Source organism: Oncorhynchus mykiss, chromosome 6, assembly GCF_013265735.2.
Source record: "Oncorhynchus mykiss isolate Arlee chromosome 6, USDA_OmykA_1.1, whole genome shotgun sequence".
Taxonomy (NCBI): Eukaryota; Metazoa; Chordata; class Actinopteri; order Salmoniformes; family Salmonidae; genus Oncorhynchus; species Oncorhynchus mykiss.
The window spans coordinates 23,413,536-23,429,352 of NC_048570.1; the positions used below are offsets into that span (position 1 = coordinate 23,413,536).

The following is a 15,817-nucleotide window of genomic DNA, read 5'->3' on the forward strand; positions in this document are numbered from 1 at the left end:
GCTTCTTAGACTTGCTTTCAATGAGAATGACAGATCTATAACACACATTTCTATGTGAATTTGGTCAGGTTGCCCAAAAAGTTACTTATTGCAGCTTTAAGGCTTCATACACATGCTGACAAGGAGGCCAAAAACCACTTTCATAAAGCCACATCCTGCCTAGACTGACGGAAGTCAAGTCTGATCAGAGCTAAAATGTAACATTGCACTCTAAAAGCACTAAAAGATTCTGTCACTGAAACTTGCAGGTACAATATATATTTAGCTAGCAAGATAAAACTGATATTGTTTTGCACTCAATTCTAACAATTACCACTAACGGAGACAAAGGGGCGATCAGTAGTCTGCCTTAAAAACATCTGTTGCATTCATACGTGCTGCAGTCAGTGTATCTGCACGAAGACATACCAGACATGGAAGAGGAAGTGAGACACCCCATTCGCGGCTTTTGTTTGGTTCAATGAAAGTCAAGAAACTACAGTAAGCTTCAAAAGTATTGGGCCAGTGACACTGTTGTTGTTTTGGCTCTGTATGCCAGCACTTTGGATTTTAAATTATACATTGACTATAAGGTTAATGTGCAGACTGCCAGCTTTAACTTCAAGGTATTTTCATCCATATCGGATGAACCGTTTAGAAATTACAGCACTTTATGTATATAGTCCCCCATTGTAGGGGACCAAAAGTATTTGCACAAATTCACTTATACGTGTATTAAAGTAGTTAAAGTTTAGTATTTGGTCCCATATTCCTAGCGCGCAATGATTACATCAAGTTTGTGACTCTACAAACTTGTTGGATTCATTTGCTGTTTGTTTTGGTGGTGTTTCATATTTTGTCCCCAATAGAAATGGTAAATAATGTATTGTGTCATTTTCGAGTTACTTTTATTATAATTAAGAATAATGTTTGTAAACACTTCTGCATTAGTGCGGATGCTACCATGATGGATAGTCCTGAATGTATTGTGAATAATGATGAGTGAGAAAGTTAGGCATAAATATCACCCCCCCCCCCCCAAATGCTAACCTCCCGGTATTGCATGTCTTTGAGGGTATGATATTTGTGCGTATAACTTTCTCACTCTTCATTATTCATGATTCAGTCAGGACTATGCATAATAAATGGTAGTATCCGCATTAACGTAGAAGTGTTTAGAAACATATTAGATTCTTATATACAATAAAAGTGACTCCAAAATGGCACAATACATTATTTACCATTCATTTCTATTGGGCACAAAATAATCTGAAACACAACCAAAACAGCAAATTGCAGCAAACACGTTTGTAGAGTCACAATCTTGATGTAATCATTGCATGTTAGGAATATGGGACCAAATACTAAAAATGGTTGACTATAATACACAACTTAATTTGTCACAATACTTTTAGTCCCCTAAAATGGGCGGGGACTATATACAAAAACTGCAGTAATTTCTAAATGGTTAAGCTGATATGGATGAAATACCCTCAAATTAAAGTCAACAGTCTACACATTAACCAACGTGCTAGAATTGCCAAAGCAAAACATTTGTCACTGTCTGAATACTTCGAGTTCACTGTAACTCAGAACCTAAATCGGCTGTGCGCGTGCGCCATCGTGCATTCATTTATTTAGGCCCCCCCCCCACACCAAACACGATCACGACACGCAGGTTAAAATATCAAAACAAATTCTGGCCCAATTACATTGATTTGGGAACAAGTCGAAAAGCATTAAACATTTATGGCAATTTAGCTAGCTAACTTGCACTTGCTAGCTAATTTGTCCTATTTAGCTAGCTGGCTGTTGCTAGCTAATTTGTCCTATTTAGCTAGCTGGCTGTTGCTAGCTAATTTGTCCTGGGATATAAACATTGAGTTGTTATCTTACCTGAAAAGCACAAGGTCCTTTACTCCGACAATTAATCCACACCCAAAACGGTCAACCGAATCATTTCTAGTCATCTCTCCTCCTAGGCCTTTTCTTCTACTGACATTATATTGCGATTGGCAACTTTCATAAATTAGGTGCATTACCACCACTAACCTCATTCCTCTTTCAGTCACCCACGTGGGTATTACCAATGAGGAGATGGCACGTGGGTACCTGCTTCTATAAACCAATGAGGAGATGGGAGAGGCAGGACTTGCTGTGCGATCTGCGTCCCAAATATAACTGATTTCTATTTTAGCCCGTGGCAATGCAGTGTGGGTGCAATGATTGAATAATATAGATTTCAAAATGTATTTTGCGACGCGAGCGGTGTTGTCAGCCTGTAAGTAGACTAGACTCAGCTGCTATTGCATTGGTGCCTATGGGAGAACCACCCCGTTAAGTAGACCAGAACTGACAACGACCTGAGTGAACCCTCTTCATTTATCCAACATCTTTGTACATACCTCATCATGTCCCAGCATGCTCAGCAATGTCGTGGTAATGTTTTTCCTGATGGCTGGGTCAACCTTTGAACCCGCTCCCTGGATGACAAATCGTAAGGCTTGTAGCATGGTCTCCCTGAAATATGGGAGCAGAACACTAGGATCACAATTTTGATTGATTGAATTTAATCAATCAAAAATAATTTCTTAAATGAGGGGAATCCTATATGGAACCGATCACTACTCTTGATATTGTTTCTCAGTAAGAACACCTGAGGGTTGCTAAATTCCAGAAACATTCCCATAATTTAATGGTTTTGCGTACCTCACTCCGGAGTCCTCAGCGTTGTTGATGGCAGAGAGCTGCTCGGTAAATAGAGGGTCCACCTTGCTGTGGATAGAGACCAGCTGGCCCAGGGCCTCAGCGGCCCTCAGTCTAACCGCCCGGCTGGAGTCCTGCAGAGCCTTTAGGAAGGTGGTCTGGAGCTGGGGCAGGAAGGGCTTCAGGGCTATGCCTACCTGGAGACAGGGGCAGAGCAACATGGTCAAGACCAGAGCCAGACACCAACCATCGTTCCAGCAGGGAGGAAACTACAGGATTGTGTTTAGTAGGTACAAAATGGGAAAACGTTTAGAAATGGAAGAGCGAAAATAGTTTATTTATTTAATGTATTAACCCCATTTCCCCCCCAAAAATGTCTCCTCCCATTGTGTGCTTACCGAACACAGCCTTTAACATCAGACTGAATCATCAGCAGACACTGACCTTGGCCAGCAGCAGGGTGAGTGTCTCTAGTAGAGAGGTCTTCACACTCCAGGCAAAGCGGTCTCCCAGGATACGGATGAGCGGTCCAGTAATGTTGACCACAGATGGTCGGAGAGCATCGGGGGATGTCAGCTTGATGACTCCTCCCAGTGCCTTAGCCGCCTCCTCTTTCTGCTCAGGACTGCCTGTCAACACTCCCTCCCTCAGGACTGGCAGGATGCAGGTCACACCCTGGGGAAGAGGGAGAGGAGAAGAAGAAGGGGGGGAAAGAGGAAGAGGGAGGACACAGGGTATATTAACATTAGTCAACCTGAGTTGGAGTAACTTGTAGATGTGACTGTAATTGGTGTTTTTCTATCTACACTTACCCCCACACCAGGATGTGTGTCACCAGTGTTTCATATTAATATCAACGGTCATCAAAATTGTTAAAAAGGTTTTAAAATCAATTATAAATTCAACAGTTGGAAAATGGATGAAGATATTCCAAACGTTTTGAAATTGTATAATCCCTCATATATGGACTGAATTATAGCACATTTTACTGGCACAGACAAATAATGGACTTCCGGGATTTCGGACTTCAGGTCATCAATTTTTGTCAAATTTTAAAATGCACTCATATATATATACACACACACACACACATTTTCTTATTGTATCAGTTCTCTTTAATATATTTTGTGTTAAGATTAAGAAAATTATATGTGCCTCATTTGCATAAATACACCAGATGTATTTGCATATATTAATCAATTAATATAAAGGGGTGGAACAGGCCTGCAACCACCAAACACTTGCTCAGTCTAACCTACCTGCACGGTCTGGACTGCCTCAATTACGTTGTCACGTTCTATTGCATGATTCAAGTGTGTCAATAGCAGGATACCCTCGGATTAAAAATCAACACGCTTGGCTCTAGATTACACCCATGTAAACATACTTTACATTGTTTGCGAGATCAAACATAATATCACTATAATCTGAGTGTATATTTCCGGAAGTTGCTTTCATTGCAGCGCATCTAATTTGTATTAAATAAATTTTTTCAATTCCACAAAAAAACAAACGCCCATCAAAATAAGTTATTTTTCTTCTCTTTCTTGTGATGTAAGTGTCGAGACAATGCATTAAATCAACAAAAAGACAATGTATTCCATTGAGCCCATTTCAGCCATTACAAGAGTGTGTTTGACAGGTCATTATAAACATTTTCGCTGTCATAACATTAACGGTAAAAAAAAAACTACAGGCACAAAAGTATGAAAGAGTCGTAGGAGGGAAATTAAAGCAATCAATCCAGCGAGATTTAAGTGACAAGTGGACCTTTCCCGCCTCAAACACAGGAAATAGATTGCTGAAAGACAGATCCTCAGGTGGGCGGATGCATGCATGTTGCTAATGTAAGCTCTAGTGTTAAGGTGTCAGCTTGCTTCAGTTCAGCTGGTAACTAGCCGAATTCGGCTAGGTGAACCGAAGACGTGCGCTTGCATACTATACTCCCTTAAAAAGCCCTTCGCTTGAAAAAGGAGAAAAAAAAGCGTCAAGTGTGGTTTGTACATTTTGAGACGCAGTATCCAGTAAACGTCCTCAAAATAGTCAGAATTACATCTAAGATGTTTGGTGCAGTATTTCTCAATGAAATAATGTGCATGAAAACGAGTCTCCTCTCCTTGAATGACAACAAAGACTTAATTGAATAATCCCTACTGTTGACCAATCACCGACGAAAGGGCAGACTTTGGCTTGTCTCAAGGAAAAAAATGTGTGCCAAAACAGCCGAAAACACCTTCACTGAAGCAAAAAAAATCAAATTGTTGCCATAACGTACAGTGCATTCAAAAAGTATTCAGACCCCTTGATTTTTTCCACATTTTGTTAAATTGGAACCTTATTCTACAATTGCCCGTCCAGCATCACTACTCTGGACGGTTCTGACTTAGAATATGTGGACAATTACAAATACCTAGGTGTCTGGTTAGACTGTAAACTCTCCTTCCAGACTCACGTTAAGCATCTCCAATTCAAAATTAAATCTAGAATCGGCTTCCTATTTCGCAACAAAGCATCCTTCACTCATGCTTCCAAACATACCCTCGTAAAACTGACCATCCTACCAATCCTCAACAAAATAGCCTCCAACACTCTACTCAACAAATTGGATGCAGTCTATCACAGTGCCATCCGTTTTGTCACCAAAGCCCCATATACTACCCACCACTGCGACCTGTACACTCTCGTTGGCTGGCCCTCGCTTCATACTCGTAGCCAAACCCACTGGCTACAGGTCATCTACAAGTCTTTGCTATGTAAAGCCCCGCCTTATCTCAGCACACTGATCACCATAGCAGCACCCACCTGTAGCACGAGCTCCAGCAGGTATATCTCACTGGTCACCCCCAAAGCCAATTCCCACTTTGGTCGCCTTTCCTTCCAGTTCTCTGCTGCCAATGACTGGAACAAACTGTAAAAATCAGCGAAGCTGGAGACTCATATCTCCCTCACTAGCTTTAAGCACCAGCTGTCAGAGCAGCTCACAGATCACTGCACACAGCCCATCCAACTACCATCATCCCCTTACTGTACTTATTTATCTTGCTCCTTTGCACCCCAGTACCCCTACTTGCACATCTTCTGCACATCAATCACTCCAGTGTTTAATTGGTATATTGTAATAACTTAAACCACCATGGCCTATTTATTGCCACTGTATATATACTTTTTCTACTGTATGTTTGTTTATTCCATGTGTAACTCTGTTGTTGTGTGTGTCGAACTGCTGTGCTTTATCTAGGCCAGGTCGCAGTTGTAAATGAGAACTTGTTCACAACCTAGCCTACCTGGTTAAATAAAGGAAATACATAAAAACATTTTTTAAAGAAGCTCTGTCAAAGTGACCACCTCCCTGACCAAGGCCATTCTCCCCGATTGCTCAGTTAGGCCGGGCGGCCAGCTCTAGGAAGAGTCTTGGTGGTTCAAAACTTCCTTTTAAGATTGATGGCCACTGTGTTCTTGGGGTCCTTCAATGCTGCATAAATGTTTTGGTACCCTTCCCCAGATCGGTGCCTCGTCACAACACTGTCTCAGAGCTCTACGGACAATTCCTTAGACCTCATGGCTTGGTTTTTGCTCTGACATGCACTGTCAACTGTGGGACCTTATATTGACAGGTGTGTGCCTTTCCAAATCACGTGCAATCAATTGAATTTATCACAGGTGGACTCCAATCAAGTTGTAGAAACATCAAGGATGATCAATGGAAACAGGATGCACCCGAGCTCAATTTCCAGTCTCATAGCAAAGTGTCTGAACACTTACGTAAATCAGGTATTTCTGTTGTTGTTTTTAATACATTTCTAAAAAAAAACTTTTTTAGCTTTGTCATTATGGGGTATTGTGTGTAGATTGATGAGGAAAACAAATGATTTAATCAATTTTAGAATAAGGCTGTTACACATTGCGGCTGGGAAGCATGTGGACTTCTTTAGTGAGTTTCCATTAGGAGTGTGATACTAAAGACTTCAACAACCAATGTATCATTCAAGAATGTTGCTTTGTGAGGTGTTAAAGTTCACAGTTAGCCAGTGTTATGTAAATGCCAGCTAAAAAGTACCCACGGGGCTTGGCTCCAAGTTAAAGTAGGTCCGCCAGAGCCATGGCCCAGTGTGACATGGGTGCCGGCTCGTGTAGATGGAAACAGAAAAGTCTGAGCCTTCTGGGTAAACCACTGGGCTAAATCCTCAGTGGAAATGCGCCATCTTTCTAGAGGAGAGGCTTACCTTCTTGGGCAGACAGAACCCAGGCAGATGCTGACCCTTGACGTCTGCTGCCACTGACCGGATGTCTCTGTGCAGGTCATCAATCAGAGCCAGCTGGCTGCCAGCGTCCAGTTTCTACAAAAACAAAGAGTTTAACATTACTTCACATAGATGCATACTCTGTCAGTTAACCAAAGGTCACAAGGTTATCTATAAAATCAATGCTGAATAAAGCTCCAAAACACATAACAAATACTGTACGACGTCAGTAAACCCTGACAAACTCATTCCCAGTGCCTGTAATGCTCTTGGTGCCAACTGCTAACCTTGGTGATGGAGTTAATGGCGTCCCAGCTCTGCACCAGGACCTCCGGGTTGGAGTCGTTGAGCAGGCGGATGAGGCCTGACAGCAGGTTGCGGGTGTGGGCGCTGTAGTCCAGGCGGGTGCGGGAGAAGTATCCGTTCAGGATGGTGGCGGCAGCCTGTCTGAGACCAGCGTCAGGTGATCTGGTGGCCTCCAGCAGGTCCTCGATGATGATACGCTGACCCACCTCATCCTCCACAGACAGGATCACTGCCTGGCAGCTGGCCAGCTCCTAGAGGAGGGGTGGGGTGAGAACAGGGGTTATATGAGCCTGGGGACAGAGCCATCATCTAGTGACCACAACAGCCCACTAAGAACCACTGTAATATTATCCCATGATGATGACTAATAGTAGTGCCTGTGCACTTGGAACTGCTTTACAACCATATTGTAATCATGAATGCCGTTGTTACCTGCTGCCCCTCCTCTGTTCCCAGCTTGTCTTTCAGAGAGGAGTAGAGGGCGGGCAGGATGACCCCAAGGTGGCGTGTCAGAGCGTCTCCAGCCACGGCAGATAGGAAGGCCAGCACACGCGTGTTCACTGGAGGAGCAGTTAGCTGTCACGGAAGAGGAGAGGATAGCATTCATACATAGAACTACACTCATACTATAAAAAAAGACTTAAAACAACTTTGAGCATCAGGAAAAGTGTTATATAAATCCAATAAATGATCATTGAGATGAACCATTGTTAGTAGAGTGTATAATGTTTGGACAGCTCACCTTGGGCACCAGGTAGGGCAGCACAGAGCGACTCTTTACTGCCATCACCTGTTTCAGACCATCCAGAGCAAACTCCGCAGTCTCCTCATCATCCTGCACACAGAAACATTAACCTCACTCTATATTCTGTTCCACGGTGGATCCTCTCTGCCCTCTCCAGAATTTCTTGAGGGACATGAGTGAGTATAACCGAACACAATGTGTGGATACCAGGCCCCCAGTGTCCGGTTTGGAGCGTAAAGTCACAAGCTCTGCTGGTAGGCTACTGCGTAGCAACGTACCAGTGACAAAATGTCCTGGTCTGCCCTAGAAATCCCATGTAAATTTCGATCGCCAGAACGGGCTTTATTTTTTTGTTGGCTGTTTAGAGCTCTAAAATGTGTTTATTATGATCAAGTTCGAGCCACACAGTGATTTATTTTAAAGTTAGCTACAAATCAGGGAATTGTATTAAATAGGGATCCATTTGGACAACAACATTTGTCGTTACACAGGACCACGTGCTGACACAGACCAATCACGTGCCAGCAGGCTACGAGGAGGCTCCCGGCTGACTCCGACAGGATGAAAGCTACTACATCGACCAAAGTTCCAGCCACTTTCACCATGATCCTTAGTGATTTTTTGGTGCCATTCAATCCCCAATTCAGCAATAAGGCACGCTTCAAAATCAAATAATTCATGCACCATCAGGAGTTTTCCATAGGAATACGTGGAGGACGTCAGCGCTATCACTATCTACTGGTTTTAATGGCTATGGTGGATACAGAGGGTTGTTCAGAGGTGAAGAGGGTTAATGTTGGTGTGTGGGGATGTGTCTCTCACCAGCTGTTTGAGCAGGGCAGGCAGGATGTCATCCAGGGCCTGGTGACCGATGGTGGCGTGGAGTTGCTCAAAGGTCTTGGCTGCAGCCTCTCGAACCTCCTCCAGGGGGTCACACAGAGCCTTCCTCACCGTGGGGACCAGGGACTCAGAGAATATCAGCACCTGGAAACATACACAGTCAACTTACTGCTCTACCATCACATCACCTACCCCTGCTATGTCTAAGACATTTCAAGTTTTCCTTGAAAAATTGATACTCATATCAAGGTTAAATGCCAGGTTAAATAAAGCATGAATTAAAAGATGAAGGAAAAAGTGACCAGGTATGTATTGAGGTACTGACCGCATCCCTGCTGGTGGACTTCATGATCTCACTGAGGCCGATGCACACACCCTGCCTCTCATCACTCTTGTCTGAGCGCAGACCCTCCTCCAGGATAGGAATGATCTCTGGGAGGATCTTCTCTCCCAGCTTACGAACCAGGTCTCCAAGTGTCCTCGCAGCGATCTACAACCACAGAGAGAAGCCACATTCAGTAACCCAGGGATCAGAAGCAGGAGAGAACACAGAATGCAAATACACTCAAATTCAGAACACTGAAATGTCTAACAATGTGCAATTAATGAACAGGACCACAGTGAGTTAGACAAAGGGGATGTGACAAAGTGCAAAAGCTGTGAGAGCAAGGAGGAAACGGCTCCATAGATTGTAGACTTATTGAGCAAGGAGGAAACGGCTCCATAGATTGTAGACTTATTAAGCAAGGAGGAAACGGATCCATAGAATGTAGACTTATTGAGCAAGGAGGAAACGGCTCCATAGATTGTAGACTTATTGAGCAAGAAGGAAACGGCTCCATAGATTGTAGACTTATTGAGCAAGGAGGAAACGGATCCATAGAATGTAGACTTATTGAGCAAGGAGAAAACGGATCCATAGATTGTAGACTTAATGAGCAAGGAGGAAACGGCTCCATAGATTGTAGACTTATTGAGCAAGGAGGAAACGGATCCATAGATTGTAGACTTAATGAGCAGTAGCGTTACCGTTCTCTTGTCAGGGCAGTCGGAGGCCAGGAAGCCCAGCAGCAGGGTGAAGAGGGTGGGCAGGATCTCCCGGAGGGTGCGGGGAGTGTTGGACACCACGATCTTCCACACGTGGAGGGAGGCCTGTCGCACCACCAGCTGGGTGTCTGAACGGCCCATGTAGAGGCCAGACAGGACCCGGTTACGCCTCTCTCCACCCAGGGCTCCGATGATTGCCTGGGGGAAAGAAGGAAGAGGGCTCAGCACCAACACCACATACAAACCACTTTATAATCAACCATCTATACAGTACAATCATGCATATTTGTCAGAATACCTTGTTGGACTGCGCTGTGCCAAAGTTGTCGTCCTCTGAGGCGGTCTCTGTGGTCATCTTCCCTGTGACTCCAGAGATGTGGAACAGTAGGTCTCCCAGCAGCTGCACGGAGCTAAACCTGTGAACCAGAGACAACATGGAGGCTCACTTACATTACTATCGCTGCCAGGTAAAACCCTTACATACAGACATAAAATGTATAGTGTGTGTGTGTGTGTATGTATATGTGTGTGTGTGTAATATATATATATATATATATATATATATATATATATGCCTGACCTAATCCTCCAGAGGTCGTCAAACAGGCCCTGTTCCAGTTCAGGCAGCAGCAGGGCGATGGCCGTCTCAGCGTACATGCTGATGATGCGCTGGCCGGCACGCAGGGCAGTGTCTCTCACATACTCGTTCTCATCTGCCAGAGCCTGTAATACCAAGGAGAGAGGGAGAGACTGGTGAGAGGTGTTCACAACCAGAGAGAGAGAATGGAGAGATGGTAGTGATTGTTGAGTGCTCCCTACCTTGAGGATGCAGGGGATGATGGGGCCAACGTAGGGGGTGAACCTGTCCCCGAAGGTGAGGGGCAGGTAGATAAACATCATGATGTAACCGTCGCGGACGTGGGACGCGATGTCCACCTTGCTGGCCGTCTGCACCACGTCTGGCATCAGCTTGTCCAGCTTCTCCACGCCCAGCCCAGCCATCACTTCAGCCAGACCTTGGGCAGCTCCAGAGCGGTCCACAGAGCTCTGCTCAGATGCCAGGGTCTCCATGAGCCAGGGCATCAGATCATCAAAGCACGACTCACCCATGCCTTTCACCATGGCACCCAGGGCCTTGGCTGACACTGTACGCACCTGAGAGGAGAGGAGGACAGGGAGAGAGAGTTATCATCAGTTAACCAAACCCCTTAACGGGTTTGTTGTTGAACTGTTAGGCAGAGGTACATACCTCAGGCACAGGGTCCAGCAGAGAGGCTTTGAGTCCAGGAATGACACTGGGCAGGTATGGGGACAGGTCCTGCAACACAAAGAGACAAACACATTGTGTCAACCATTAGAAACACGTACATTATAAACAGAGCATTTTGAGAAGATGAATTGTAGTACAATGCAACTCAATATCCCAGGGCTGCTGCGTACCTTCTGGTCAGTGAGGGAGTACATGTTGCCGATGATCTGAGCGGCCATCTTGCGAGTGTCAGTGGAGCGGTCCTGGAAGGCCCTCTGGACGATGGGCATGATGAGGGCCAGGGAGGGGGCGTCGATGAAGTGGACAAACTTGGTGTCCAGCAGCGTCTGCAGGCAGTTCTGGGTCTTACGGGAGGGGTCAGTGAGGGCGTCCAGCAGGATGGGGGTTATGGCTGAGAGGGGGACAGAAACACTGTTAGTAACTACCCTAAAATAACAATCGGTATCTGTATTCCCCCTAGATGCATTGGTGGGAAAAGTACCAAATTGTCATTCCTGAGTAAAAGTAAAGATACTGTAATAGAAAATTACTCAAGTGAGTCACCCAGTAAAATACTACTTGAGTAAAAGTATTTGGTTTTAAATATGCATAAGTGTCAAAAGTAAATGTAGTTGCTAAAATATAGTATCAAAATGTATAAATCATTTCAAATTCCTTATATTAAGACGGCACCATTTTCTTGTTTTTAAAATGTACTGATAGCCAGGGACACTCCAACACTCACACATCATTTACAAATGAAGCGTGTTTAGTGTGTTTAGTGAGTGTTTAGTGAGTCCGCCAGATCAGATGCAGTCGGGATGTTCTCTTGATAAGTGTGTGAATTTGACAATTTTCCTGTCCTGCTAAGCATTCAAAATGTAACGAGTACTTTTGGATGTGAGGGAAAATGTATGGAGTAAAAAATACATTATTTTTTAAGGAATGTCGTGAAGTAAAAGTTGTCAAAAATATACATAGTGGAGTACAGATATCCAAAAAAAAGTAGTACTTTAAAGTATTTTCACTTAATATCTTCCACACAACTGTACATTCTGCTTTATCTGATTTATTCCACATTTCTATAGCTACATCTCAGAGTTGTGCATAGCCCTCCTACCCAGGATCTCAGGGTTGCGGATGACAGAGCCGATCTGTCGTAAGGCCTGTTGGCCGGCATTCTGCACTTTGACATGGGAGTCAGTCAGCACCTCGGTCAGCTTGGGCACAATGCTGGGCAGGCAGGAGGACAGCTGCTTAGGGGCACAGTATGCCATGGCACCCAGGAGCTCCACAGAACCTGGAGGAGGAAAGGAGAGTAGAAGGATTAAGAAGAGAGAAAGAGGAGATGAATGGGGAGCAGAGTAAGGGCCAAGGAAGGGAGGACAAGGATGTGGTTACCATCAGATGATTGCTTAATGGTTCAATCCTATCATTTGGGATAACATGGCACAGCTCTCTAAAAAAAGGCCCATGATGCAGTGGGCGGAACCTCACCTGCTTTGGTCCTCCAGGACTCCTCCTCCAGAGCCACCAGCAGGGAGGGCAGCACCAGCTTCACACCGTGGGCACTCAGGTTCCTCATCACCGCCTTGGCACAGTCATCTGCCGCCTGGGAAAGGGCAAGGACGTTAGATAGAGCGTAATGTGAGAATTATTAGGTGGAAAAATAGTGTTGAATGAGAAGTGTGAGAGAAAACAGGAGAGAGAGAGAAAGTAGGTGGGATTAAAATGAGAAGATGGTAATGTTAACTGTACCTCTCGGACGTACTGGTTCCCATCCCCGAAGCAGAGCAGGAGGTGGGGCAGCACGTGGACCACATAGGGCTCAAACAGCTTCCCCAGCATGTTGCACAGCATCTCAAAGGCAAACAGGGCACCTGGAGAAGACAGAGAGAGAGAAGTGTTAAAAATCACAGGCACAGATAGCGGGGAACAAAGTTAACCATAGAGACCAGCCAGGTTAAGCAACTGGCGAGGAGTCACTGACCCTCTCTGCGTCTGAAGTTCTTCTTGTCCTGGATGGCGTCGGTCAGGGTACTCATGATGTCCTGCTGTTTGAGGGCCAGGATTCCCAGGCCTTTGACCAGGCCTGCCAGGCCGTAGGCCGCGCCCTTCCTCTCAGCGTACTTGTCACTTTCCAACAGCAGCTGTAGCAGCTTCCGCACCATCCCCCCAGCATCCTCCCTGATGGCAGGGACCAGAGGGGGCAGGCAGCTAGCCACAGACTCCTGGACCTGAGGGAGGAAAGAAACAAACAAGGAAATTATTACAATAAGCAGGCATTTGATTGTAAAGGTCAATGCATATAGGTTCTGGAAATCAAAATGAAACCTATAGCGAATAATGTGAGGGATTGTTCCAGTACCTGCTGTGAGGGTGTGGAGAGTGCTGTAATGAGCTTGGCCACAATGGGTTTGACCTTGGGGTCACTCTTTTCCAGATGTTTGGCCAGAGAGCCCATTAGGATGACCACACTCTGGCGGACTGAGTCGTAGCTGGCGTCCTGGGGGGCGTCCTTCAGAAACTCCTCGAACACGGGGAGCAGGGAGCTCACATTGTCCTGGAACACAACAACACACTGCTCAGAAAGAAAAGGGATATACTGTATTGAGTTGGTAGGAGTCCATTGAGAGAGGAGCAGTTGCATTGGGTGCCAGGAGAAGGGTGTGGTTGTCTAGAGTATATAAAGAGTGTTGGTACCTTTCCGTGTGTGTTGAGGGCGGAGAGGGCAGCATCCAGCATGCAGCGCCGCACCTCAGGGTGACGGTCATTCAGGGCATCAGGAACAAAGAACAGGAAGAGAGGAGTGACCTGGGGCTCTTCCAGATACTGACACAGCTTGTTCAGAGCCAGGGCGATGCCACACCTGCAGACACCAACATACCCTTAGACACCATGCACAAGGTGGTGCCACTTAAACACAGCAAATTAGAATCTGGAAAGTTATCATCATCACCCAGTGCTATAGACTGGAATAAGAGTTGTATCGACATTGTTGAGTGGCAGAGCGTTCGCTTACCTGGCTTCCCACTGGTCAGGTGGTTGTTCAGAGATGACTCGTCCTAAAGCATCCAGGATAGGAGGAGGTCTCTGGAAAAACACAACAGTTTCACATTAACCATGGTTCTACACTACATGACCAAAAGTATGTGTACACCTGCTCATCCAACATCTCATTCCAAAATCATGGGTATTAATGTGTAGTTGGTCCCCCTTTGCTGCTATAAAAGCCTCCACTCTTATGAGAAGGCTTTCCATGTTGGAACATTCAGCGTTCCTATTCAACCCAAAGGTGGTGAGGTCAGGGCTCTGTGCAGGCCAGTCAAGTTCTTCCACACCGATCTCGAAAAAACATTTCTGTATGTACCTCGCTTTGTGCACTGGGGCATTGTCATGTTGAAACAAGAAAGAGCCTTCCCCAAACTATTGCCACAAAGTTGGAAGCACAGAATCATTTATGTCATTGTATGCTGTAGCGTTAAGATTTCCCTTCACTGGAATTAAGGAGCCCAAACCATGACAAACAGTCCCAGACCATTATTCCTCCTCCACAAAACTGTACTTGGCACTATGCATTCGGGCAGGTAGCGTTCTCCTGGCATCCGCCAAACCCAGATTCATCCGTCGGACTGCCAGATGGTGACGCGTGATTCATTACTCCAGACAACGTTTTCCATTGCTCCAGAGTCCAATGGCGGCGAGCTTTACACCACTACAGCCGACGCTTGGCATTGTGTATGGTTAACTTAGGCTGGTGTGCGGCTGCTCAGCCATGGAAATCCATTTCATGAAGCTCCCGACGAACAGTTATTGTGTTGAATTTGCTTCCAGAGGCAGTTTGGAACTCGGTAGTGAGTGTTGCAACCGAGAACAGATGATTTCACGTGCTTCAGCGGTACTGTTCTATGAGCATGTGTGGCCTACCACTTCGTGACTGAGCTGTTTCCACTTCACCATAACAGCACTTACAGTTGGCCAGGGAAACTCTAGCAGGGCAGACATTTTTAGAACAGACTTGTTGAGAAGGTGGCATCCTATGGCGGTGCCATGTTGAAAGTCACAGCTCTTTCATTAAGGTCATTCTACTGACAATGTTTGTCTATGGAGATTGCATGGCTCTGTGCTCAACTTAATACCCGTCAACAACGGGTGTGGCTGAAATAGCCGAATCCACAAATTTGAAAGGGTGTCCACATACTTTTATAGTGTATCTTACAACAACACACCACCCCTGATACCTGACTATTCCTGAGCTGTTATAGGAGGGCCATGGGTGAGGGAGACTCACGTAGAGTTTCTGGTGGTAGAGCTCATTGAGCTGGCCCAGGACAGCGGGGGACTGGTCGCGGTACTCGCTGATGGCACTGGACAGAGCCTCGGCCCCGGCAGTACGCACAGCCTCCTCATGGTGGGTCACATCTCCGATGAGCAGAGAGCACAGCTCAGGGACCAGCTCCAGACACAGAGCCTGCCACAGCCTGGGGGAGAGAAGGGGAGCAGAGAGGTATGGTCAGGGACCAGCTCCAGACACAGAGCCTGCCACAGCCTGGGGGAGAGAAGGGGAGCAGAGAGGTATGGTCAGGGACCAGCTCCAGACACAGAGCCTGCCACAGCCTGGGGGAGAGAAGGGGAGCAGAGAGGTATGGTCAGGGACCAGCTCCAGACACAGAGCCTGCCACAGCCTGGGGGAGAGAAGGGGAG

General features: G+C 45.8%; 1 protein-coding gene across 1 annotated transcript in view; it reads right to left on the reverse strand.

Moving 5' to 3' along the window:
* LOC110525536 (GCN1 activator of EIF2AK4) overlaps window positions 1-15,817 on the reverse strand; it is a 35,502-nt gene that overhangs the window by 2,480 nt on the left and 17,205 nt on the right. The window contains exons 30-52 of the mRNA XM_036979667.1: window positions 15,405-15,594; window positions 14,136-14,206; window positions 13,817-13,982; window positions 13,482-13,676; window positions 13,104-13,350; window positions 12,872-12,993; window positions 12,611-12,725; window positions 12,234-12,413; window positions 11,305-11,525; window positions 11,114-11,182; window positions 10,684-11,019; window positions 10,445-10,587; window positions 10,163-10,280; window positions 9,847-10,062; window positions 9,143-9,307; window positions 8,800-8,961; window positions 7,975-8,067; window positions 7,665-7,808; window positions 7,214-7,483; window positions 6,909-7,022; window positions 3,130-3,360; window positions 2,689-2,882; window positions 2,385-2,499 (exon numbers count right to left, since the gene is read on the reverse strand). Coding sequence (XP_036835562.1) covers window positions 2,385-2,499; window positions 2,689-2,882; window positions 3,130-3,360; window positions 6,909-7,022; window positions 7,214-7,483; window positions 7,665-7,808; window positions 7,975-8,067; window positions 8,800-8,961; window positions 9,143-9,307; window positions 9,847-10,062; window positions 10,163-10,280; window positions 10,445-10,587; window positions 10,684-11,019; window positions 11,114-11,182; window positions 11,305-11,525; window positions 12,234-12,413; window positions 12,611-12,725; window positions 12,872-12,993; window positions 13,104-13,350; window positions 13,482-13,676; window positions 13,817-13,982; window positions 14,136-14,206; window positions 15,405-15,594 — 3,877 coding nt within the window. The remainder of the gene's footprint in view (window positions 1-2,384; window positions 2,500-2,688; window positions 2,883-3,129; window positions 3,361-6,908; window positions 7,023-7,213; window positions 7,484-7,664; window positions 7,809-7,974; window positions 8,068-8,799; window positions 8,962-9,142; window positions 9,308-9,846; window positions 10,063-10,162; window positions 10,281-10,444; window positions 10,588-10,683; window positions 11,020-11,113; window positions 11,183-11,304; window positions 11,526-12,233; window positions 12,414-12,610; window positions 12,726-12,871; window positions 12,994-13,103; window positions 13,351-13,481; window positions 13,677-13,816; window positions 13,983-14,135; window positions 14,207-15,404; window positions 15,595-15,817) is intronic.